At 50.3% G+C, this 26795-nt stretch overlaps 1 protein-coding gene across 2 annotated transcripts in view; it reads left to right on the plus strand.

Annotated features, from left to right (window-relative positions):
• The first annotated feature begins 2590 nt into the window (after positions 1–2590).
• Positions 2591–26795, plus strand: part of MFGE8 (milk fat globule EGF and factor V/VIII domain containing) — a 26883-nt gene continuing 2678 nt past the window's right edge. Inside the window, exons 1-8 of one of the 2 annotated variants that reach the window (XM_025893305.2) lie at positions 2591–2609; positions 4905–5086; positions 16524–16658; positions 19214–19339; positions 19749–19880; positions 22257–22438; positions 22851–23006; positions 23697–23841. In XM_025893305.2, the coding sequence (XP_025749090.1) occupies positions 16586–16658; positions 19214–19339; positions 19749–19880; positions 22257–22438; positions 22851–23006; positions 23697–23841 (814 nt within the window). In that variant the 5' untranslated portion in view covers positions 2591–2609; positions 4905–5086; positions 16524–16585. The remainder of the gene's footprint in view (positions 2610–4904; positions 5087–16523; positions 16659–19213; positions 19340–19748; positions 19881–22256; positions 22439–22850; positions 23007–23696; positions 23842–26795) is intronic. The other variant, XM_073882266.1, reaches the window with a different exon arrangement.

The raw sequence follows: 26795 nt of genomic DNA on the forward strand, positions 1-26795 counted from the left end.
TGGGGTCTGCTGTCCGTCCTGTCCCTGAGAACCACTGCGGTCTTTGCCAGACCCTGTCATGAGGCTCTTGCTGAAGTTTGCCTTGTTAGTCCTGGACGAGCTTGCCTCCCCACTGGGCTCCAAGCTCCTTCTGGTCACCCTTTGGCATTCAGCATCAGGCCTGGCAGATCCTAAATGCTCAAGATGAGGACGGGCAATTTCATGAAGCAGCTGTCACTTTCTAGGCTCACTTCACAAGCGTGGGTCAGTGTCTGGATCAACCATGGCTCGTGGGTCAGTGTCTGGATCAACCGTGGCTCGTGGGTCAGTGTCTGAATCAACCGTGGCTCGTGGGTCAGTGTCTGGATCAACCGTGGCTCGTGGGTCAGTGTCTGGATCAACCATGGCTTGTGGTTCAAGGGGTCGGACTGGTTTTCTGTGTGCTTCCCCACCTCAGGTGCTTCCCTCGCATCCAGTTTGGTAGCATAATTAGGTTCTTTTTTATTTTTATTTTTTAAGGTTTTATTTTTAAGTGATCTCTACACCCAGTGTGGGACTCATACTCAGGACACTGAGATCAAGAGTCACATGCTTTTCCACCTGAGCCAGCCAGGCGCCCCTGTAGCACAATAATGAAGTAAGGTCAAGTCTAGGGGAGGTGACAGAAAGTTCTGCCTGCCCTGCTGACTCTCACCTCGGTGAATCTGAGAGGCCTGAGGCCCCTGGAGCCCCCATCGCACCTCCCTCCTAGGATGGAACCAGGAAGAAGATCCCAGGTGTCTGGACCCCCCAGGGCAGCTGCCAGAGTGAAGCCAGGCTTGCAGGGAGGAGGGAGAGGATGCAAAAGGGACGGAAGGGTTACCAGAGAGGTAAAGGGGTGCCTGGGTCTCTAGCCAGCCTTGCCCTCACAGGAAAAGTGATGTTTTGTACCATCCTCTGAAATTCATGATCGACCAATAAGATTTTTTTCCAGGTAAGGGGCAGTATCTGTAATAACCTTCTTGAGCATTGTTACTGGAGGGTACAGGGCCAAACAGATGGCTGAGAGTTCATTCGTGGAAGAAAACTAGAGGAGTGGACGACCTAATCCCTGGCGTAGCGGTGGGGATTCGGGGGTCAAGGCCCGAAGTCCCTGTGACCCGAGCAAGGAAATAGGACGTTGAGATAAGCAGCTGGTAGACCAGTCGACTGTCTTTGAAAGGGAGGCAGGTTCTAGGATCAGCAAGAACTTGGGAACATCATGCTTCTGTAACATTTATTGAGCACCTACTGTATGCCAGTCACTGTGATCACAAAAGTTGGAAAAGTTCGCCATGTCCCTCAAGGAAGTTAACAGTCTTGTGGAAAAAGAAAGGATATGGGAACAACCCAAATTTTAGCTCCATCTAGGTACCTGGTCCTGTGCAGGTCACAACTACTTTTGAGAAGCCTGAGAATCAGAGGGAAAGAAAAGAACTTGCCCCAAATTGCCCCAGGGGGGCTTCCTGGGCTTGCGACCTGTCTCACAGGACTCCTCGTGTTGTCATCTTGAAATTCTTCATAATTTTTGAACAAAGGGCCTGGTATTTTCATTTTGCACTGCGCCCCACACATTATTAGCCGGTTCCAGTCGTCCCACTACAAAAGTGGCAGAGCCAGTCTCAATCCCAGTTTGGAGGACTTGGAACTCCATGGCCTACTCCTCTCCTAATGTTGCCTTATGGCTAGTAGGCGCTCAGAACTTCTTAGTTCCCTCCTGCCCCTTCTTCTGTTTCAAGTTCCCCGGGGGAGTTGGCCAGAGATGAAGGAGGTCATCTTCGAAGAGCCAGGCAGGTGAAAACACATAGACTCTGCCTTGCCCCTACATGTGCCCCCAAGGGGGCGCCCCCATTTTCATGGGTGGGCTTACCACCTTAGAGCTGATGATTTTCACATCTATCTGTTTGGATCAACTAGCCCCCAGGAGCTTTATTTCCAACTGCCTGCATGCCTCCGGAGACGTTTCAACTTTACATTCCCAAACACAGAGATCACCGGAAAAATGACTTCCCCTCAACCCCCACCCTCAGACAGTGGCAGAGGGGGAGGGCCTTTCTTTACAAGTGCTCATTTCAAAGCTAAGGCCAGGTCTCTGTGTGTGTAGCTGAGAGTCCCCGGTAAGGATTCTGGGCTCACTGGGATCTTTTCTTGTTTCTGGCGGGACCAAGGGGCTGGGGTAGAGTGGTGTAAAGTACTCAGTATCAGAGGGGCAGCCTGGCTAATCACAGGGCCCTTCGGGACGCTGCCCTGTCCTCCGTAAAGATTAGGTGGTCCTATCTCTAAGGACAAACGTTTGCCCTTTAGAAATGTGGGGATATCTGATTCAGCAATGATGAATTGGATTATTGGGGAAACAGAGGCTTTTTTATAAGTCACCTGCTGGTGAGACTTTGAAAGGGTCTGGACTCTGTGCCAAAGCTCCTTTGGCCAAAGGTCACCATATTGTCTGGCAAGAGCTTCCAGGGCATCAATCAACATTCTAGATTCCAGAAAGACAAATAGAATCTAGAATCTAATTTCTAGAAAGACAAATAGGCTAGGCCTGTGGTTGTGCTGGGAAAGGAGTGGATTTTGAGCTCAAGACCAACATAACAGGGACTTCCTCTGCTGAGGTTAGTAGACACTTGGAGAGTTAGGAGAGCCAGGGAGTAAGGCTGGGGACAGGGACACCCCCAAGGGCCCAATGAGAAGGGTTTAATGTCTTAGGATCAAGAGGTTGGCAGTCCTAAATGAGGGGTTTAGGGGCTCCAGGCCCTACTGAGATCTGAAGGGTAAAAGAAGAGTCAGTACAAACCACTGCTGGGAAGGAAAAAAACCCCAACTCTTTGCTTCTACCCTCTTAAGTTCGCTTCTTGGGGCCCTGTGAATTAAACTGACAAAAGACTGGTTAACAAATGAAAATTATTTATATACTGGAGTGCTTAATAATGAGTAACTCAAAAGGGAGGGTTAGATTTAGGGGCTCCTATATCTAATTTAGTAAGGGAAAGGAAAGGGGGAGAAAAGGCTCCTATGGGAAGAAGTTTCTTTAGGAGAACAAAGAGGACATAAGAATGTCTGTGATGATGTCTGTCTATAAAGGTATGAGTGGTCTTTCTTCTTCTTCAGGGCCATAAAGCTCCTCCAGAGAGGGAATTTATGGTAAGTTTACTCTTTCCTGGGAGTAGATCTGTCCCAAAGAAGGAACTTACGGCAATCCTCATTTCTTAGAAGTTTCTGCTTTTAGTCAAATATGGAAGCTCCCATAAAGCTTTTTCCTTCATCTGTTGAATCTCAAACATCTTCAGCTTAAAATATTCTTGGGGCAGCTGGTTGGCTCTGTCAGTGAAACACGCGACTCTTAATCTCAGGGTTGTGAATTAGAGCACCACACTGGGCGTAGAGTTTACTTAAGAAAGATAAATTAAAATTAAATTAAAAAACATTCTTTACATCAACTCTGGGGTTCTGAGTGGGTCCTCATACCACACAACTTGGTATTTGCTCAATATTTTTGAATGAATGAATGAACACAGGAAGGGTTAGGTAGGGAGGCTATTGCTTGATGGCTAAGTATGTGGCACAGGGATTAGGGCAGGAAATAAAGTCCAAATTCCCCCTTCTGGTGAAGAGGTTGCCCCATCCGGCCAAGCTGTGCTCCCTCCAGTCTCAGTGGCATATCTGAAGTTTATCAAAGGCTGGACCAACCAACTTGGTCACCTGGTAGCTTTGTGGATGTTCATCTGACATCTGTTGGGACTCAGGAGGCTTTGAGGCCAGAGCCACAGAGCAGTAGGTTTGGAACAAGAAGTCAGAAATTTAAAGTCTGCTACTCAGTTCATTGAGAGGGTTGACTTTTTCTTGGGAGAAATGGCAGAAAGAGTATCTGACAAGCATGGCTGCTGGCTCAAAAGGTGGGTAATAGTAGAAGGAAGACAACCAGTTCCTAAACAGGTCAGGGATCTGTGTTTAGACAAGGTTACCAGATCCTTAAAGACAGGCCCTTCCAGCTGGAGGATGAGATTGGGGGAGACTGGGTGTTGGGTGGGGGGCGATTAGCCAGTGATAAACACTCCTGGGCCTGTGGTTTGCTGATCAGCCCCTCAAGTCCTGCCCAATTTGGGGCTCTGCCTCTAGGCCTCCTTGGGTTTGATTTTGTTCAAAAGAAAACCACAGTCCAAACTGGAGTCACTTATGTTAAGGCCTCACATCAGTAAACCAAGACTTAATACCTAACCTAACTGCACTTTCAACCCTCCCCGGAATGTAACCTTTAACCAGCCAACATGGAATTTCCTGGTCAGCTCTAGGAAATTTACTGATAGACCCTTTCCAAGGAGGACAGCCTTGCCTAAAACAATGCATTCCTTGCTAATAGTTTCCTTTTTTCCTGTTCCCTCTCTGCCTTTAAAAAATCTGTCCTTCTCTATAACTTGACAGAGCTCCTTTCTACTTGCTAGATGTGATGCTGCCCAATTCATGAATCATTTAATAAACCCATTAGATCTTCAAATTTACTCGGGTTAATTTTTTTTTATTTAATTTAACTTATTTATTTGAAACAGAGAGCAAGAGAGAGAGACAGAGAGCAAGCACAAGCAAGGAGAATGGCAGGCAGGGGAGAGGCAGGCTCCCTGCTGAGCAAGGAGCTCAATAAAGGGCTCAATCCCAGGACCCCAGGATCATGACCAGAGCCGAAGGCAACCGCTTAACGACTGAGCCACCCAGGTGCCCCTGGATTTTTTTTTTTTTTTTTAACAATTTCCAGGGAAGAACTTGATGTTCTTCCGGAAATGGCCTCGCTCTGGTCTCTTTCATGAGATGGGTTGTCCAGATGTCCAGCTGGCCCACGTAGAAAGGCTTTGAGCAGAGCCCTTTAAAAATAGATTTTTCTAAAGCATTTCTTCCACATCCTTTTGACTCTGCAGACCAAAACCCAACCCAGATGTGGGCATGTTCCCCAGCAGATGAAAACGCCTAGGACCTCTCTGGGCCTGGGAGAAAACTGTACCGTATGTCACTGACCTCCTGGAAAGGAGAGGAGGCGGCGAACTTTACATGAAGAAAATAAATGTGCCTGAGTAGCAGCTTGATAAAGATCACCAGGCAGGTAAGATGTGAAGCTGGGGCTTGAATCCAGGTGCCAGGTCTAAATCTTTCTGCACAACCCCCGGCGGCCTGTCCCAGAGGAGCAGACAATCCCGGTGAGGAGACATCTCAGGGCGCCGCTCCACTATGAATAGAGCTTGGCTGGTTCTGAATGTTGGAGCTTCAGGTGTTCAGAGGAGGGGAAATTCGGCAGGGCGGAGGGAGTCTCCAGAGAAATCCGTGAGGACAGTGGTCAACTGAAGCCCCAGCCAAAGTATGGAAAATCACATAAAGGAACCTCAGAATTTGGCCCACCCCTTTGGTTTCAGTGAGAAAACACTTTTACGTTTTTCAACTGAAAGCATGTTTATTCGCCAGCCCTGGCCCCTGGCCCTTGGTCTCTGGCTTGGAAACAAAAGGGGGTTGTTTGGTCCCTGGGCCGGGATGTTTACTCGCAGATCATGATGTGTGTTCAGAGCATCTGGTTTGGGAAAGGGGGTGTGCACTTGGAGGGTGTGAGTGTGGGGCCGCCTCGATCCTCTGCTCAAGCCCACGTGATGCCTGCATTCACCAGTGCTGGAAAGCAGCGGGGGGCCGGGCCCCCCCTGGCCTCCCGTGCACTTGGAGGGTCATCGCAAACCAGCACCCTGGAGGTGGTGTAGACCTCAGAGGTCGCCTGTCCTCACTGTTCCTCTCCTACACTGTCCTCCTGACACATGCCCTTCGCTTCAGTCCCTTCCCGCACAGGGAGCCCACCGCCCATGAGGCGAGTCGGTCCCCTGTTGCATACATAGCTGCCATCACTGGGGAGCACTTCTCTCTCTCTCTCTCTCTCTTTAAAGATTATTTATTTATTTGACAGAGAGAGACACAACGAGAGAAGGAACACAAGCAGGGGGAGAGGGAGAGGGAGAAGCAGGCTTCCCGTGGAGCAGGGAGCCCGATGCGAGGCTCGATCCCAGGACCCTGGGACCATGACCTGAGCCGAAGGCAGACGCTTACTGACAGCCACCCAGGCGTCCCCCTGTCTCTCTATTTTGAAAAGATTTTAATTATTTATTTGACAGAGTGAGTGAGAGAGAGCACAAGCAAGGCGGGGGAGGTGGGGAGCAGGCAGAGGGAGAGGGAGAAGCAGGCTCCCGCCGAGCAGGGACCCTGCCGCGGGGCTCGAACCCAGGACCCTGGGATCATGACCCCAGCCGAAGGCAGACGCTTAACCGACTGAGCCACCCAGGCGCCCCCTCTCTCTCTTTAAAAAATACTTTTAAATGTAACATTGACACCCAGTGTTACATCAGTTTCAGGGGTACAACATAGTAAGTCCGCTTCTCACTACATTATGCTGGGCTCCCCACAAGTGCAGTCCTCACCTGTCACCACACAACATCATTACAGTATTGTTGACCATATTCTCTATTCGGTCCCTGTCATTCCTGTGACTTAAGCACTCCTCCTCTCATCTATAATCTGCTTTGCCGTCACCTCCCACACCCTGGATCTGGTTCTGCCCAAGGGGGATAGTCAAGTCATTCATTCCATAAATATTTTAGGGGTGCTTCCTTTCCTATTGCGGGGCACTGTGCCCAGGCCTTGCAGATAAGGAGCCCCGCGGGTGTGGATGAGATAAATGAGTGACAGGCAATTTGTTTCAATAAAAATGTCACCGACATCCACTTAGCTGCTCAGGCCAGAACCTGGGTGTCATCCTTGAGCCCTCTCTTGCCCAAGCCCATACATCCTGTCTACTGGAAAGTCTTGTCAGCTCCACTTCCAAAATCCTTCCAATATTTATCCTTTCCTTTACAACTCCCCCCACCACTCACCATCACCCAGCTCCTAGCAACCACCTTCCCTCCCCTGGACCACTGCCCTAGCCTCCTAGCTGGTCTCTGCGTCTCTCTCTTGTTTCTCTATAACCCATTCTCCACAGAGCAGCCAGAATCAACCTTTAGAAACAATGGCACTCTTCTTCCCAAAGTCCTTCAATGGAATTTTCTTTAATGTAAGTTTTTCCCAAAGTGCAAAGTGTATTCAAAACACACACCTTGAGGCATTGTCACATAGTGAACACACCTGTGTAGCTAGCTACCGGAACAAGATCCAGCCCCCAGGAGGCCCTCCTGTGCCTCGATCTGTCCCTAGCTCTCCAGCCAGAGTAACCGCTATTTCGACTTCTAAGCCGTTGGTTAGTTTGTCTTTCTATATACACAATTACAGAACATGTACTCTCTTACATTTGGTTTCTTGTTCTCAACATTTCATTTTCTGTGTGGTAAAGAGTGTGGATTTCAGTCTACGTGCAAAAGTAAATACATGAAATCTCTTGGAGGGGTATAGCCACATCGGAAGACTATTTGGAGGATCTACCATAGCCGAGTATGTGCATGCCTTGTGATCTAGCAACTCCTAGGTAAATATCCAACAGTTATGTGGGCATTTGTTCACAAGACGTACAAAGATGTTAATATCAGCCTCAAACTGGTAACCATGAGGAGAGCATTATTATTGCTCCATTTTACAGATGAGAAAATGGAGGCTCAGAGAGATTGAAGAACATCTAAGCCCATTCTTGCTGCTATAACAAAATACCAGAGACTGGGTAGCTTATAAACAAGGGAAGTTTCCTTCGCACAGTTCTTGAGGCCGGGAAGTCCAAGAGTAAGGCACCAGCAGATTCGGTGTCTAGCAAGGGCCTACTTTCAGGTTCATGACTGGTGCCTTCTCGCCGTGTCCGTAATGTGCTGGAAGGGGCAAAGGAGCTCTCTGGCCTCTTTTATGGGAGAGCTAATCCCATTCGTGAGGGCTCCACCCTCATGACCAAAGCACCTCCCCAAGTCCCACCTTCTATCACCATCACATTGGGCATTAGGTTTCAACATATGAATGGAAAGCAAAGAATTTGCCCAAGATCACCCACTTGGCATAATGCAGAATGAGGATTCAAATGCAGACAAGGCCCCACCAGGGCTCTGGTCTGTCTCTGCAGCCTCTCTGGGTTCTTCTCCCCTTACCCTTCGTCAGTCCTGATATGTGGGCCCTCATGCTCCTGACCAATCAGCTAGGCTTGTGCCTTTCTCAAGCCCTGCCCCCCTTTCAACATTTTAAAAATTTTAGAATAGTTTCATATTTATAGAAAATTTGCAAAGATGGTTCAAGAGTCCCTATCGATCTCTTACCCAGTTTTCCCTATTGTCAAAACCCTACCTCACCATGGCACATTTGTCACAACTAAGAAGCCAACATTGGCACATTATTATAGCCGAACCTCCATATTTTATTGGGATTTTGCTAGCTTTTCCATTATTGTCTTCTGTTCCAGGCTGGCATGCAGAATGCTGCATACACTTAGCATCATGTCTTCTCGTCTCCTCTGGCCTGGGACAATTTCTCAGACTTGCCTTGATAGTTTTGTGGAGTATTGGTCTAGGGTTTTGTAGAATGTCCTGAAACTTGGGTTTGTCTGTGGTTTTTCTAATTTTTCTAAAGGGTGATGGGTTCCTAGAAGGAAGACTACAGAGGTAAAGCCCACTTCTCATCCTATCATTGGGGGCAATGCAATCCACAGGACTTATCACTGATGCTGTTCTCCTTGATCACCTGGGGAAAGGAGGAGGTACCTTTTCTGAAACATGGTTCCACTGAAAAGTTACTATTCTTTCCGTCCTTCTGGTACTTTGGAAACAAGTCACTGAGCACAGTCCCTGTTCAAATGAGGGGAGGGCCAGTAAGCTCTAACTGCTAGAGGAGAGAGTAGCTACAAGATTATTTGCAATTCTTCTGTATTTGTTCATTCATTCATTCATTCATTCATTCATTCAATTATTTGTACTGCTATGGACTCATGGATATTTATTTAATACTTTGGGTTATAGTCCAATAGCACCTTATATCTTTTATTGCTTACCTTTTTCCCATTTTGGTGACTGGGAACTCTTTTAGCTTAGCTTTTTTATCTGTTTCACATGCCCTCATCCTTTTGTTTTTTAAAGCATTTTCTGGATGCCCCAGGTTCATCTTGTGTTCTCTCTGCCCTAGCCCTAGAATTGGCCATTTCTCCAAGGAGCCCTGATTCCTTTTATTGGAAACATGTAATACAGACCAAGGTCTGAGCACTGGGCTGTCGCTGCTTCTAGTTCCCGTTAGCAGACAGAGCTAGGAAACATGCACACGCATTCTAACCTCTGTGTACGCACATATACACACACCTACGCGTATATATACACTTATCCGTAGTTATTTCTGCACCTGTCATCTGTATCTAAATGAAGATGAGCAGGAATGCACACTGACGTCTCTGACAAACCCAGGATTGTGTGCTTTGGTCCAGCCTCCCTCCTTGCTTCCCTCTAACTTCCCTCTCCAGCAGTGAGAATCCCGATGCCTCCCATCCATCAGTCACTTCCTTGTCTCAGGTCAGGGTGCAGGCACACGCAATTTCAGAATTGTTAACCCATATCCCCGTGAGGAACAACTGGGCTGCCTCTGGGACTCAGCAGTTATATACAGTTCCTTTTGTCTTTAGCCTTATGGTTTCTGGTTCAAACACTGTTTCCCAAAGTTATTTAGGTCAATTCCTCTCCACACCCCTCCCTGCCGCACCCCAGCCCCCCCACCCCAAACCCCACTGCTTACAGTGCAGTTATTTATACATTTAGATTCTTTTGTCACAGTCTGGAGTCTTCCAACATTCTGGATGATTTTTTAAAAAAAGAGTTTATTTATTTGACAGAGAGAGAGAGAGAGAGAGAGCACAAGCTGGGGGAGCGGCAGGCAGAGGGAGAGGGAGAAGCAGGCTCTCCGCTGAGGGATGCAGGCTCCATCCCAGGACCCTGGGATCACGACCCGAGCTGAAGGCAGATGCTTAACTGACTGAGCCACCCAGGCGCCCCTCTTGATGATTTTTTTAAATGTGCATATGTTAAAGCTCAATCTTTGGGCTGTCAATTTCTACCCATTTGGCAGTTGCTTAGCATTCTGTATCTACCACTTCAGGATCCTGCAGGATAATCCCATCATCTAAAATTCCCCCAGTCCACCCCTCTGCAATTAACCACCTACCCCTTCCCCAAACCCCTGTCAACCGCTCATCTGTTTTTCTCGCCCCCACAGTTTTGCTTTTCCCAGAATGTCATGTAAATACAATCACACAACATGTAGTTGTTTTGATCTGTGTTCTTTCACCTAGCAAAATGCATTTAAGGTTTCTTCATGTTGATGTGTGAATCAATAGCTCTGTCCTTTTATCACAGAACAGGATCCCATTGTATGGGTGTTCCACAGTTTATCCATTCACCTACTGAAAGACAACGTGGTTGCATCCAGTTTTTGATGATGATGAACAAAGCTGTGGTATACATTGGTTTTTCAGCAAATAGGTTTTGGTGTTACCTGAAGTTTTAATTCTCTTAGGTAAATTACCTAGGAGTACGATTGCTTTGGGGTCAGATGGCAATTCTATGTTTAACTTTGTAAGAAGCTGCCAACCCCGGGGCACCTGGGTGGCTCAGTTGGTTAAGCGACTGCCTTCGGCTCAGGTCATGATCTTGGAGTCCCGGGATCGAGTCCCACATCGGGCTCCCTGCTCAGCAGGGAGTCTGCTTCTCCCTCTGACCCTCTCCCCTCTCATGCTCTCTCTCTATCTCATTCTGCCTCTCAAATAAATAAGTAAAAAATCTTAAAAAAAAAAAACTTAAAAAAAAAAAAAAAAAAAAAAAAGCTGCCAACCTGTCTTCCAAAGTGGTTGCACCACTGTGCATTCCTCACCAGCAATGAACGAGCATTTGGCATGGTCAGGTTTTCTGGATTTTAGCCATTCCAATAGGTAGGCAGTGATATTTAATAGTTCTTTGCATTTTTATTTCTTTAATGGAAAATTATGTTGAGCATGTCTTCATAGGCTTATTTGCCATCCATAGGTCTTTTTTTTTTTTTTGCCTGTTTAGCTCTTTCGTCCATTTAAAAATTTTTAAATGTAAATTTTAAATTTAAAAAATGCGTGTTTTCTTATTTTGAGTTTTGAGTTTTAAGATTTCTTTATTTATTCTGGATACATGTTCTTTATTAGATATGTGATTTGCAAATATTTTCTATCAGTTTGCGGCTTGTCTGTTAATTCTTTTACTGGTGTCTTTCACAGAGCAAAGGGTCTACTTTTGAGAAAGTCCAATTATATCGATTTTTTTCTCGTGGATCCTGCTTTTGGTATTGTATGTATGTAAAACTCATCCCCAAACCAAAGATCATGCAGATTTTCTTCTGTTTTCTTCCAGAAGTTTTATAGTTTTGGGTCTTACAGTTAGGCCTATGATCCATTTTGGGTTAAGTTTTGTACAAGGTATGAAGCTTGTTTTCAACTTGATTTTGGGGTGCACGGACATCCAATTGTTTCAACGCTATCTGTTGCCAAGATTCTTTCTCCACTAAATTGCACAGCTCCTTTGTCAAAACTCAGTGGACTTTGTTGGTGTTGGTCCGTTTCTGAGCTCTCGGTTCTGTTCCTTTTGCAAAACTTTTGCCTCCTCAGATCCTTGTAAGGCTGGCTTCTTACGGTTCAGGGTCTCAGTGGGAATGTTACCTTTTCAGATGAGGCTTTGCTAATCACCCATCTAAACTGGTCCCCTTTCTCTCCTCCGTGTTATGTCACACAATCATGTCCTGTCATCTCTGGAGAACTTGCTAGCACCTGAAATAGATCCTTTTTCTCTCTTTTTAAATTGAGGTATACTTGGGGCACCTGGCTGGCTCAGTCAGGAGAGCACGTGACTCTTGATCTCTGGGTTGTGAGTTTGAGCCCCACATTGGGTGTAGCAATTACTTAAATAAATAAACTTAAAAACATAAATTGAGGTATACTTGACATGTAACATCATATTAATGATCTTTCCTTACCTATGTAAGGCCCCTGTGGACAGCTGTTCCCTTAGTGCCTGGAATGGTGCTTGGCTCAGGGTTGGTGGAATAAAATAATGATTCAATTCTCTTTTTAAATTTTATTATTTATATATTTACTTATTTATTTAGTAAACTCTACCCCAACATAGGGCTCGAACTCATGACCCCAAGATCAAGAGTCACATGCTCGCACACTGACTGAGCCAGTCAGGTGCCCCACTCTCTAACTCTTTTAAAATTAATTTTTTGGGGCGCTCAGGTCATGATCCTGGAGTCACAAGATCAAGTCCTCCATAGGGCTCCCTGCTCAGCAGGGAGTCTGCTTCTCCCTCTGACCCTCCCCTGTCTCGTGTTCTCTCTCTCATTCTCGCTCAAATAAATAAATAAAATCTTAAAAAAATAAATTTTTTTATCGTGGTAAAAAATGCAAATGCAATTTACCATCTAAATCATCTTTAAGTATACAGTTCAAGAGGGTCAGTTATGTTTGTGCCATGGTGGAGCAGAATCTCCAGAACTTCTTCGTCTTGCAGAACTGAAACTCTGCCCCGCTTCAAGAGGAGCTGCCCTTTCCCCCCACACCCCAGCACCTGGCAACCACCATTCCACTTTTTCTTTCTATAAATTTGACTATATTTTTTTCAAGGTTTTGTTTTTAACTATCTCTACATCCAACATGGGGCTCGAACCTACAACCCCAAGATCAAGAGTCACATGCTCCTCGCACGGAGCCAGCCAGGTGCCCCTCTATGAATTTGGCTACTTTAGATACTTCATATAAGCGGAATCATGGGATTATACACTTTTTGTCTGTTTGCGACTCAATTCTCTCTCGACTGTTGTTTCTGCGTGTCTCCGTGTGAGGCGATTTTTACCTAGGTGTGCTGTTGGTGAGTTCAGAGGGACGGAGGCTGTGGACAGGCACTCTGCTTGGCCAATGCACATTCTTTCACCTGCAAACTTACACATCCTTTTCATTTGTTAAAACAACACTGTGCTGTGTCTTAGCATGTTTGTTTAGCTCTTCACCTCTGGGCATTTTGGACTGTTATCAATTTTTCAGAACCATAAATAGTGGTACCATGTGCATCTTTGTACATTGCTTTTTATTTGGGTAATTTCCTTCCAGTGAATTTGCCCAAAGCAGAATACAAGGTCAAGTTTTGTAGGTCTTGCTACAGTCAGTGATTCAGATGCTGAATCAACTTGTAGTTCCACCAATTAGGTGTAAATGTTTATTTCCCTCCTCACAGCCCCATCAACTTCGAGTTTTGTCAATTTAATGGAATTTTTGTTAAGTTTCTGGAAGACAGAGTATGATCTCTGATTGTGTAGGGGTATGAGTAATTAAAAAATAAAAGCATACCTGGTTTCCTATCATATACATGAACAAAATCTGAAGCTTTTAAGTGGACAACTGTTTCAGATGATCATGGTACGACCATCTTGTAATCCTGGGATGCTCTAGTACTGGGTAAGAAGTGTTCAGGCCAAGGAGCTACTAGCCCACTGAACTCTAGAAGGGTCAGATCATATAAGAAAATCCCCTCCTTCTCTATCCTTTCTTTACCTGTTAAAACCCCCTGTCCCCTTGTGGTCCCAAGGCTTAGGTCTTTTGTCTTTTTCCTCATTGAGTCTAGCCAGTGGTTCTCTTATTAGTTTCACATTAGCCTCATCTGGGGAGCTTTAAAAAAATACTCATTCCTAGGCTCCACAGGGATTGAGACTTATTTGCCTTGGAATGTATCCTGGTCATCTGTATTTTTATAAAAATCTTCCCAAGTGACACTAATGTGCAGTGAGGGTTTCCAGCCAATGCTCACAACAGTTACTGCTTAATAAATGCTTGTTGAGTGACTTACTGATTTGAGACAGATTTCTGAAGAGTTGTATTCTTTTTTATTGAGATATAATTCACACAACATAAAATCCATCCTTTTAGAATGAGAAGTTCCGTGGTTTTTAGCATACTCACCAAGTTATGGAACCATCATCACTATTAAATTTCAGGACGTCTTCATCACCCCCAGAAGAAATCCCGCACCCATGAACCATGACTTCTCATTCTGCCCTCACCCCAGCCCCTGACAGCCACTCATCGACTTACTATCTTTATAGATTTGCCTGTTCTGGAATTTCATATAAATGGAATCATGGCCTTGTGCGTCTGGCTTCTTTGACTTAGCATCATGTTTCCAGGGTTCAGCCATGTTGCAGCGAGTATTGGATCTTCATTTATTTTTATGGCTGAATAATAGTCCATTGGATGGATATACTACTTGGTTTATCCATCCATCAGCTGCTGGACATTTGGGTGGTTTCCAGTTGCTGGCTATTAATGCTGTTATGAACGTTCATGTGTAAGCTTTTGTATGAACATATGCTTTCAGTTTTCTTGGGTATACATCTAGGAGTAGAATTGCTGGGTCATATGATAACTCTCTACTTAACCTTTTGAGAAGCCGCCACGCTAGTTTTCAGTGTCTGCACCATTTTACAATCCCATGAGTAATGTGTGAAGGTTCCAATTTCTCTACATCCTCACTAACACTTGTTATGATGTTTTTTTGATTATAGCCATCCTAGTGGGTGTGTGAAGTGGTATCTCATGTGGTTTTGATTTTGATTTCCATTTTCCTGATGACTAATAATGTTAAGCATCTTTTCATGTGCTTATTGGCTATTTGTATATCTTCTTTGGAGGAAGATCTATCCAGATTCTTCGCCCATTTTAAAACAGGGTTGTCCTTTGTTGTTGAGTTACGAGTTATTAATATTCCAGTATTCTGAATTTTAGGGCCTTATCGGTCATGTGATCTGCAAATATTGCCTCTCATTTTGTGGCTTGTCTTCTTGCCTTTTTGATAGTGTCCTTGGAAGTATAAAAATTTTAAATTTTGATACAGTTCAATTAATCTACTCTTCAATCAATCTACTCTTTCCTTTGGTTGTGTGTGTGTGTTTGGTGTCAGGTCTAAGAGACCACGCCTAATCTAAGGTCACAACGATTTGTACCTGTTCTTTTCCAAGAGTTTTATAGTTTTAGCTCTTATATTTACATCTTTGATCTATTTGGGGTTAATTTTTATATAAAGTGTGGAAGTCCAACTTTATTTTTTTGTGATTATCCAGTCATTCTAGCATAATTTGTTGAAAAAATTGCTCTTACCCCACTGAATTGTCTTGGCACTTTTGTTGAAAATCAACTGGCCGTGGATGTATGGATTTACTTTTGGATTCTTAATTCTATTCATTGATCCATATGTCTATCCTTATGCCAGTACCACATGGTCTTGCTTAATGTAGCTCTGTAGTACGTCTTGAAATTGGAAAATAGAAGTCTTCCAAACTTTTTTTTCCCTACAAGATTGCTTTAGAGATTCTCGGTTCTATCCATTTCCATATTAAGTCTAGGATCAGCTTGTTAACTTCTGAAAAAGGACAGCTGAAATCTTGATAGGGATTGTGTTGATCTTATACCAATTTGGGGATTATTGCCATCTTAACAAGATAAGTCTTCCAAGAACAAGTCATCCATGAACAAGGATGACTTTCCATTTATTTAGGTCTTTAATTTCTTTCAGTGATGTTTTGTAGTGTTCAGTGTACAAGTCTTGCACTTTAAATTTATTCCTAAGTATTTTATTCCTTTTGATGCTATTATAAATGAAATTATTCTTTTTCTTTAAAGATTTTATTTATGTATTTGAGAGAGAGAGATGATAAAAAGAGTCATTTAGATAAAAGTCAATGTGACCAGCAAGTCTCTCCCCACCCTGGTCCCCTGGTTTCCTTCCCCTTAGGCAACCACTATGCTCATTTCCTGGGAGGCTGTCTACAGCTGCTTGCCCGCCAGAAGGGCAGAGGTGAATAGTTGCTCTGGAGACGGTATAGCCTGCTAATCCTAAAATATTTTCTATCTGACCCTTTACAGAAAAGGTTTGTTGATTCCCTTTTTAGTCCTTTATCCTTTCAAAGGATGCTGCTATGGTACGCTAGGACATCTTTGTATATGCGTCATTTTACACAGTGAATTTGGATGGCAGGAATGCTCTTAAGTGCAATGGCTAGGTCTTAGGGTCTCCGTCTCGGTCACTCTGGTAGGTATTACCAAGTAGCTCTCCGGAGAAGTTGAAGCAATTTAGACTCCCTCCGACAATGCATGCTTGGGCCTGCTTCCCACAGCCTCGCATTAACAGTGCGCTAATAATTCGACACTTGCCAATCTGATAAGTGAAACCTGGCCTGACTGTACTTTTAATTTGCATTTTTCTCATTATGGATAAGGGCTAAGCATCTTAAGTCTAAAATTTAAAAAAACCGAAACACCGAACAACTCTTCCCGAGGCCTTCCCGGTCCAATCGACTCAGGACTCGGGGGCCTGATCACCGGCTCCCCGCGGGACGCGGGGCGTGGCGGCGGGAGGCGGGAGGTGGGGGCGCGGACCCCCCGCTGCCCCCCTTCCCTGGCTGGCCGCGGAGCCCCGCCTCGGGTCCGCCTCCCGAGGGCCTGGGCGGAGCTCGCAGGCCGGGGGCGGTGCTGTGCTGCCTGATTTATTCCCGTCCAGGAGCCGGAGTGAGAGCCCCGCCGTGTGCACGGCCCGAGCACCCGCTCCCGCGTCCCCACGGCATGCCGGGCCCCCGCCTGCTGGCCGCGCTCTGCGGCGCGCTCCTCTGCGCCTCGGGACTCTTCGCCGCCTCCGGTGAGTCGATCGCACCGCCCTCTGGCCCTCGCCCCTCCTCTCCGCGCCGCTCGGAAGTTCGCCGCGGCGCCCTCCCTCCACCACCACTGTTTACAAACTTGGCCCAAAAGCCGGGGCCGTGCGGAGGGGCGACTTCTCCGGCTGCGCCCCGGCCGGACATGGGGATGCGCTCGGCCTCTCCTGCGGTCTCCGCGCTCGGGCGTTCTGGATGGTGATAGAGGCTTGAGAGTGGGGCGGGGACTCGGGACACCGGGTGACAGCCCCACGGCCCCCAGGGATGGGGCTTACACATAACAAAGGAATCTGCTGTGTCGGGCCTCTCTTTTCCCATCTGTAAAATGAGGCCATTGAACTGTGCCCGACTCTGGCGCGTCTTCCACCTGGAAGTTAATAGGACTCTTGTATTGACAAGCCTTGTCCAGCCAACTTTCCCTGGCTACTCCCTCGCAAGCTCTGGTCATTGGAGTTTTGCATCCCGGCTTGTAGGTGTCTGGTGGGATGAGCGAGGGCCGGGAAGGCGGAGGAAGGCGGAGGAAGGGGATGGGGCTCTGGGTGGGGCCCAGGACGGGGTGGGGGAGGGGGGCAAGAGCCTGGGGAGGGACTTGGAGAGGGCCGCCCCTGGGCTGGTGGCTTCGACTCCCTCCCGCGGCCTTGGCGTGCCGCTGTATCTTCCTCGCTCCTCCTCCCCCGCGGAGGAGGCCTCCCGCGCACAGCTGGGCCTCCGGCGGGCTGGTCCTGGGGATGCCCCATTTCTTCACCGTGGGGCCCACACAGCCTGTCGCCTCCAGGGCTTTGAAGAGGTACCCGTGGTCGGCGCGCTTCGGGCACCCCCTCCCTCATTTTCTCAAAGAAAGCAGGGGTGAGGGGGTCAAAGCTGAGCCCTGGCGCTGTCTTCCTGCCACAGTCCGACCCCCAGGCCTGGAGCCAGAACCTCAAGCTCGCGCACACTTGGGGACACGCAGCTGGTGGCTGTCCAGCGACCCTGAGACCCAGCTGGGTCTTTGAAGTCCCTTTCCACTCCTCTCTGTCCCCACAACTTGAGCCCTGGCTAAATGTTCCTGGGAAAATCACCCACAAAGGCAGGACTCTGAAATTGCCAAGGTGGTTTTGTAGAGGGTGATCTGGCTTTTCCTGAAAAGGGAAAAGTACCAGGACTGTTGTGTGCAGGTGAGTCAGCCTAAGACCTGTGCTGGCGGAGGGGGGTAGAGGCCACCTTTCCCTGTCCTGAAAGTGGACCGCTCTGCCCTGGAGCAGAATGGAGAGAGGGTGCGGTTGGTTGGGGAGAAGGGGAGTTGGGTTTTGTTGGGACAGGAGCCCAGGACTCTGGTCATTCCCAAGGCTCTGTCTGTGGCAGTGCCCGCAGCCTGCCAGGTCAGGGGAGGGGATTAACCTGCTATTTAAAGCCAGTGACTAATAGCTCATTGGGAGCCGCCTGCCTTAAGCTCCCAGGCGCGGCCCAGGCGGTGCTCAGAGAACTCTAGTGCTCATTAACGGTGTTCGCTGTTCCTTCTGCTCCCTTCTCCGGAGCTGGCCCAGCTCTCTGGAGCTTTGGGATTTCAGGAGCCGCCCCCCCACCTCCCCCAGCCTGGGATGGCATGACTCTATGGGGAGGAAAAGCGATTTCTCATGTCTTACCCCACATGATGGGCTAGGCCCTTCTGGGATGCGAAGGTCAGCTAGGAGATCCCCTACCCGCCTGCTGGCCTGGTGGGGTGCACTAATAGCTCACATCTGCCCCCCAGCTCCCCCCAGCCCAAAGCGGTGTGGTCCTCTGCAGCCCTCCTCCTCTGTCTGCGGGGGTTCTCAAATCTGCCTTCCTCGTCACCTGAATTCCTCCTCACCAGGAGGCCCGTGCAGCCACTTACCTGAGTCACTCCTGTCAGATTCCTACCCGGGAGCCCTAGGGATCTTTGTGTAGCCCCAGGACACCTCCCTGCCCCAGGGGAGCCCATCCACAGCTCTGCAGAGGGCCTTTTCTCCATATTCTCCTTCCCAGAATGGGAAATGGCTTCCCCACTCCCACCTCACCCGTGAGAATCTCTGATTTTTTTTTTTCTTTTTTCCCCTGGTGGACAATGGTGGGCAGCTGAAGGAAGGTTAAGGGTCTGCAGGATGGAAAGTCTGAGCTTGTCATTCCTAAGGTCCCTGCGGGTCTGGCCCCTACCTACCCTTTCTACTCTGTCGTCCTGTTCTCCAGCTTGCCATGGCCCTGTGCTCCTGCCCTTCTTTAGAATGTTCTTCCCTCACTCCCCATTCGGGCACACTCCACTCCATCTCTTAGACCCAGCTCACCTGTCCCCGCTGCAAAACTTCCAACTCTGGCAGAAACCATACTTCCAGTGGCCCTTCATGCAGGCTTCCGTCAGAGCTGATGATGCCTCTTCATCACCCAGTGACTGTCCCCCTCTTTCCAGTGGTTTCTTGAGGCCTGGACCACACCTGGTTCCCCTGTCTCAGCGACCCAGCCTGCACATGGTAGCCCCCCCCCCCGCCGCCCCCAGTATTTACTGAATGAATGACTTGCTCTTCTTGAGTCTGAGCTGGTGACATTGCAGGTGACTTCTGTGACTCTAGCCAGTGCCTGAATGGTGGCACCTGCTTATTGGGCCAGGACAACACCCCCTTCTACTGCCTCTGCCCCGAAGGCTTCACGGGACTGATCTGCAATGAGACAGAGAAAGGTATCTGCCCTGGGCCCTGCGTCCCTCTCCACACCCAGCTCCCAGCTGCAGCCCTGGCTGCTGGGCCCAGTTCATCCCTGAGTGGGTGGTGGTCCCCGGCACCTCTCCCGTGGTGGTCAGCCAGAATTTCTCTGGAAACTCCCTGTGCACTTGGAAAGCCCGGTGCTTCCCTCACTGGGACTGATTCGCCTGCATCTGACCCTTTTTGGTGCCAGGCTGGCCCAGGCTCCCGTTTGGCAGAGGAGGGAGGGAGGGGATGGCAGGGGGAGGCAGGGAGGGGATGGCAGGGGGAGGCGGGCAGGGGGCTGAGTTTGCGCAGAGGGTCCTTTTGGGGCATCCGCTGCTGCCTGTCTCTGTCCCCAGCTCCTTCCTGCTACCTTGCCCAGCTTACCTGCCTCTCCATCCCTAGGTCCTTGTTTTCCAAACCCCTGCTACAATGATGCCGAATGCCAGGTGATTGGCGACTTGTACAGAGGGGATGTTTTCACCCAGTATGTCTGCAAGTGTCCTCACGGTTATACAGGTGTCCACTGTGAGACCAGTGAGTATCTGGGGGTGCCTGCTCTGATGGGGGAGGTCCTGAGCAGCCCAGGCCGTGTGCTGGCCTCATTCCCTGCCTCAGGACGTCCTTTGGTAGGTTGAGGGTAGGACAAAGCGTTAGTTAGCGGTTCTGTTGTCCTGGACTAGTCCCTGCTTGGCCTTCTGTCCTCAGACTGCTGGCCAGGCCTGATGTCGCTGCAGGGGAGTGAAGGGTGGTGGTGGCCCCAGAGGTCAGAGAGTTCTGCTGCCTGGGTCACCATGAACCAGACACACAACATGAGGGTTAGGTCCTGAGAGTTTCTACCAAGAGGGGAAAACAAACACATTCTTAATCTTAGGGCCCAGGAGGTCAGTAAGTAGGGCTGGGGCCTTGGAGTCTGACAGTTCCTGGCCCAAGTTTGACTGCGGCCTCATCACAGAGCTCAGGGAGGAGGGAGAGGCCTGGGCAGGCTGGGCCGTCCCCTCATGGTCAGGCGGTCAGAGGCCCGGCGTGTGCAGAGGGGCTGACCTGCCTGGTCTGCCTGGTTATCCACTCAGCCACAGAATGGCCCTGGGTGGGTGCCCAGCCTCCAGTGCTGGCGGTGGCTGTCCACGCTGTCCTCCCTCCTGGCCCAGCTGGAGTCCCTCCCACCAAGCTGGGATTAGTCCTTGCCTGCTATGGGCGGGCGCCTGAGTCCGCATCTTCAGGGCGTCCAGCTTCTTTGGTCCAGTGGGTCTGCCACTAAGCATCTTGGGCAGGGGCAGACGGTCCCCCTTCAGGCAGATGTGGGGATGCTTTCTGAGGTTTGTGGATCTGCAGAAGGAGGAGGGGGTGCTGGGCCAGCTGGGTGGGCGCTGGGGCCTGGGGGAGAGCACCTCAGAGGCGGCGGCATGGAGGGCCTGTCCCTTGGGCTCGGGGCGGAGGCCAATGTCTTTTGAGATCCTGAGTGGAGGAATGTGTGCATGTGTGTGTGTGTGTGTGCGTGTCTGTAGTTGGGGGGTCACTAAGGCAGACAGCCCTGGGTGGGGCCAGGTGTGCCCACTAATTACTGTGTGGGGAGCCAAGGTAACCATGGGTGTGCTCGAGTTGGAATTACCCGCCTAGCCTTCAGCTTTGCTGCCTGGGGTCTGCCCCAGGTTGGATGAGGCAGCTCCTGAGGCAGAAGGCAGGAGGCAGCCAAAAAGGGGGGAGAGCCCCCAGAGGGACCATTGCAGCCCCTCCTTGTTAGGTGGTGTGTTGCCTTGGAGCCCACAAGGACCCCAAAGAATGCACAGTGGGGTCCCTTAGAGTGTGAACATGTGAGGTGTGAGGACCTGGTTGCCAATCCTGGCTCAGGCCCTGGCCAGTTCTGATCTTGGCTGCATGGCTACACTTTCCCGGCAAGAGTGGCCTAGCACCAAGCTCAGCATGAACCTGGGCTGTTGTAGCAAGAATAGATCTATCCCTGGCTTCTCTGCATGGGGCATCTCTGGGGGATGAGAAGGGCTCGGTCCCCTAGGACCACATCCCTGGGGTAATGGTGAAGGTGATGGCCCCTTGGCCAGGGGCAACTTGGCAGATGGCTGGTTTAAGACCAATAGTTGGAAGGAGCAAAAAGTAGGAGAGAAAATGGAATGGTATTCACGCCACACCCAGAAAAGTCCTGCCAGTGGGGTTGTAGAAAGGTCTGGGCAGATTTGCTTATTGCCTTTTTTTTCCAAAGATTTTATTTATTTATTTATTTGACAGAGAGAGACCTCAAGTGGGGGGAGGGGCAGAGGGAGAAGCAGACTCCCTGCTGAGAAGGGAGCCCAATGCAGGGCTCCATCCCAGCACCCTGAGATCATGACCTGAGCTAAAGGCAGATGCTTAACTGACTGAGCCACCCAGGCGCCCCATGATTTGCTTATTGCTTTGTGTCCAGTACAAGTACTGGTCACTGCCAACTGGGGTGCCCCTTCTCCCAAAGCCGTCCTGGGGAAGCCAGGGGTTGGGCTGGATATGATGGTCCTCCTGGTGGGCTGAGGACACTGAAGAGCAGGTCACACTGGAATTCCCTCCCACCAGTCCGTCCCTGCCCCCCCACGCCCACCCCACTGGTGCTGCTTGACGCCCTGTGAAAACGAGACCATCTACCACAGCCTCACAGGAGATTCTGGCTGCCAGTCCCAGCAGTGCCATGGGTGCCGGCCTGGCCTGGAACCTTCGGGCAGCCCTGGGTCCCAACCCCCCATGGCTGTCTGGCCCCCCCACCCCCCTCCTCACCATGCACCTTTTCTTGGGCCCTGAGAGTCCTTTCCTGGTCTCTGCTCTGGGTCTCGGCAGAGGCCACACTATGTTATTTTTTGGTCCTCTGGGGTCCGCGTGCTTGGGTGGCCGCCTGACTGCCACCTCCCCCCTCTCCCCCTACCCCTGCAGCCTGCGCCATGCCGCTGGGCATGGAGACGGGCGCCATTTCCGACGCACAGATCGCTGCTTCATCTGTGCACTTGGGCTTCATGGGTTTACAGCGCTGGGCCCCTGAGCTGGCCCGTCTGCACCGCACGGGCATTGTCAATGCTTGGACGGCCAGCAACTATGATAAGAACCCCTGGATCCAGGTATGGAAAGAATGGCTCTGGGGTGGGCAGAGTGGTGGGAGGGGACAAGGTGAGGGGAGTATGCCTGCATTTGGGGGGGTCATAACCGAGGTCCAGGTAGCAAGGTCGTGGGTTCCCATAGGTGAAGTATCTGTAAGTGGAGGGCAGTCTTGCGGGGGGCGGGCGGGCGGGGGGGTGTTCCTGGAGTGGTGGGGCTGGATGAGGAGGAGCAGACCCCAGGCTGTGGAGGGGCTCTTTGCACTGGATGAAGCCTTTGGGGGCCTCGTCCCTCTTTGTGTGCTTCCCTGAGCACTGGGCCCAAAGCTCTGAGAGGTCCCGATGAGAAAGCCCCCCCTTCTTTCTAGGTAGGGAGGGTGGAGGGAGTCTAAAGAACCCAGGCGATAAGGGTACTGACCTCCCTCCTGGGGTCCAGGTGAACCTGATGCGGAAGATGCGGGTGACGGGCGTGGTGACACAGGGCGCCAGCCGCGCCGGCAGTGCCGAGTACCTGAAGACCTTCAAGGTGGCCTACAGCGTCAACGGACGCAAGTTCCAGTTTATCCAGAGTGCAGAGGGGACAGGAGACAAGGTGAGGGCTCTAAAGAACGGCTGTGGTCTGCACCCTCTGGGGCTCCAGAGCTATTTGAGGGCTCCCAATGGAGTGAGGGTACGCTGGATGATTAGCCATGTGGTGGGTCATCAGTTGCCTCTTGGTTCCCAGAATTTGGGAAACCCACATCATGCCCATGTTCTGTGGTTACAAGTGATATAGCTCCTACTTTATAGATGAGAATAATGAAACTCAGAAAGGTTCAATGACCTGTTGAGGGTGGCTGTAGTGGTGGAGGTTGGATGCATTCTGAGCATTCAGGGCTACCATGTACGTTGTGCAGGTTGTATACTGCTCAAGGATGTCATTACTAAGTGAGCACCATGCATGATGTGGATGTCACAGGTTTGTGTACTTCTGCCTGTGGGGTAATTAGTATAATAAAGTGTCTTGAGAAAGGAGTGCCTTTTCCTAATTCGCAGAGGCACCCTATAGACGATGGGTGGCCCTGTGTGAAAGACGGGTTTGTGCCCACGCCCCATGATGACCAAGAAGGGTGTGAAAGGGGAATCTGTGTTGAGGGCTGTGGGTGGCCAGAGGAAGAACTGACCCCCTGCTGGCTCTGCTAAGCCCCATCTCTGCCTCCCAGGCCTGGCGAGGGAGGTGAGGCAACCCCAGGAAGCTGGACTGCCTGCACTGACCCATTCCTCCAATCGGCTTTCCTCCTAGGTATTTGTGGGTAACATGGACAACAGTGGCCTGAAAGTCAACCTGTTTGACTTCCCTCTGGAGGTGCAGTACGTGAGGTTGGTGCCCATCATCTGCCACCGGGGCTGCACCCTCCGCTTTGAGCTCCTTGGCTGTGAGCTGAATGGTGAGTAGAGGGGGGCTGTGGTCAATGCTAAGAAATGGGCTTCTTTGCCTGCTTCCTTCTCAGCCAGGCTGAGCTGGGTGGGACGGCAGCAAGGTGGGGGACCTGGGCTTCCACAAGAGATGCCCATGGGAGGGATCACCTGGCTCTGAGAGCGCTTGCCTCCATGTTTGTGATCTGCCAACCCTTGGCATTTAGGTTGGTGGGAGAAAAAAAAAAAGACACCCTTTGAGTTGTCAAAGTATTTTCTGTTATTCTGATTGGTTCCTTGAGCTTCTAGAACATGTAGCATGAGTTCTGTTTTATGGATGTCAACTCCATGAGGTCAGGGAGTTTGTTTTCTTCACGGCTGTAGTCCCAGTGCCTAGAAGAGTGCCTGGATTGTAGATGTTCAATACACATTTAATGAACGAGTGAATGAATACAGAAAGGGAGGCCCCGATAAATTATTTATCAAGTGCACACAAGCTGGTAGGTATTAAAACTTGGTCTAAATCCCTGGGCTTTTGACACCCACCCACTTAGTGCTTCTCTCCCCCCGCCCCCCCAGACCTCCTGTGACTCATCATTCAAGAGAAAGGTGGGGACTTCTAGAGTCCTAGGGCTGGAGCTGATGCCTTTCTGCTGCCCTTTCCAGACAGAGTCCCAGATGGAGGGATGGTGGGGGGCACCAGAAAGAGACCGGTTTTCTGATGAGCCAGGAAAAAGTCATCACTGGCCATGTCAGGCTGCAGGGGCTGGGCTGAGCAACTTTGTCTCAGCCCGCGGCTCTCCCGGGGTTATTTCCCTCTCTTGGCAGCCACAGCGCCACCTGCTGGCCGCTGGCGGAACTGTAGGGCTCGCTAGGCAGAGCTGCAGAGCCAAAAGGTGGCTCTCTGCCTTTCTTGTCTTACTCAAGACCCGTCCTTTTAAAGTGTGAATTTAAGTCATCGCATTTCCTCTCCCAGGGTCATTGCCTTTTTGAGCCTTATTGTTTAAATGGGGAGTTACAGACTGCCTTCTGCTAAAAGGAGATTTAAGCTACTGGTACAGCGCAGGTCTGGGGGCTCTGCAGCCTTTGGCTATTAAAGTTGCCTGCATGGTTCATGGTCCTATCCCAGCTGGCTCCCTCCTGGGCCAAGAGACGGCGAGCCTGGCAAGCTGTGCAGCTGTCCTGTCTGCTTTCCTCAAGATCTGGATCTTCTCCTTTCCCTAATCGGCATTCCAGCGGGCTGGTGAAAGTGTTGGTGTGTGCATGTATATACACGTGTGTGTGGGTGTGTGCACATGTGTGGTGCTGAGGTCTGGGCATGAGGACTCCCCTGTTGGGATGGCTTTTGAGTGGAGGCTTGAATGACAGAGCAAGCCACATGAAGAACTTGGAAAGAGCATTCCAGGCATGTGAGGAGCTGGCAAGTGCAAAGGCCCTGGGGCATGCTGAAGGATAGAAGGCTGGCCAGTGGGGCTGGAGCCTAGAGAGTGAGGGGCAGCTTGCTGGATGGTGAGGCTGGAGAGGTGGATGGAGCCAGACGAGTTGGGCTGTATGGATCATTTTAAGGATTCAGATCTTTATCCTCAGAATAAGGGGCAGCCATGTGGGGGTAGGGGGAGTGCTAATATGACAGGATTGGGGTGTGTCTAGAAGGGGTCCCTTAGGCTGTGTGGGGGGAATGGGGGCAGAGGGCCATCACGGGTGAGGGGAGTCCTGTGGGACGATAAGGTGGCTTGGGTCAGGGTGGGAGACGGGCTGGGTTGGGTGGATTACAGCCCTCTACTCAAAGTGAGCTCCGAGGACCCAGTAGTATGAGCATCACCTGGGAGCTTGTAGAAACACGGGCTCCAGCCCCACCCTAGATATGTGGAAACAGAATCTTCATTTTAACAAGATCCTTGGTTGGTCTATGAGAAGCACTCCTCCCTGGGGTCCTTCCCAGGGTCACATAGTGAGGGATGGAGCAGAGAGTCCTGGCCTTTGGCTCAGTGCCCCTCCCGATGGCATTTCCCCTGGAAGGCTGACTTCGTCAGGAGGCCCAGGAGTGAGGGGGCACCAACTTCAGGGAAGCAGTGGATCTGTAGAGGGGTCCCCCTTGAGCCTGGGATCATGGCCTCCTCTGCAAAGCTGCCCCAGGCCTGAGGCTGCCTGGGGACACCCCGCCTCCCAGCGCAGTAGCCTCTCCCTGTGAGAGGAGCGTGGGGATGACCTGGTGAACACCCATCACAAGGAGGTGGTGCGATTAGCAGGCAGCCGGTAGATATCCGCACAGCTGTAGGCAAAGTCTTTAGTGGCCAGAGTGCAGGCGTCTGGGGAGACGGTGGTGTAAGCACCATATACTCCAGCCTGCTCCCAGCTGGAGGCGTGGGTGTCCATGCCTGCTTCCCCCACCCCCAGAGGCCCCCAGAGGACACAGAATGAGGATTCGGCCAGGTGTGAGATACACCCATCGTTCACTCGGGACTTTGGTCTCCTCCTGTCCACCCCTAACTGCTCCGGCCACCTGCAGGTGGGGGTGACTATGCCGAACAGCTGGGCACATTGCTGAGTGGGGCAGGCCTGTGCCCGGGCCCCGAGTGACAGCACCCGGAGTGGTCAGTGTTGAGTGTGAAGGCCCTCTGGGGGACTCGGAGGGAGGGGCTGCTGGGCAAGGGGGCGGGATCTGCCCTGAGCCCCGGGGGTTCTTACTGCTCTCATTTCCACCTGCTGGAGGACAGCTGCGTCCCCTTCATTCCCCCGTTACCAGCAGGTAGGCCTTCATGGCTCTGGGAGGGGGCGTGGCTGGTGGCAATGATGTCACAGCCTGGTGTGGCGATTAGGAGTGTGTGTGTGTGTGTGTGTGTGTGTGAGATTTGGGCACATTGCTTACTGTCTCTCAGCCTGCTTGTCTCTCAGCCTGGACCGCTCAGACCAATGATGCCTCTGAGTGGCTGCAGGTGGGTCGGGGGTGCAGGGCTGCAAGGCTGGGGTTGGGTGGGATCCACAC

Source organism: Callorhinus ursinus, unplaced genomic scaffold (assembly GCF_003265705.2).
Source record: "Callorhinus ursinus isolate GAN/ISIS: 27379988/994484 unplaced genomic scaffold, GSC_fseal_2.0 scaffold45, whole genome shotgun sequence".
Lineage (NCBI taxonomy): Eukaryota > Metazoa > Chordata > Mammalia > Carnivora > Otariidae > Callorhinus > Callorhinus ursinus.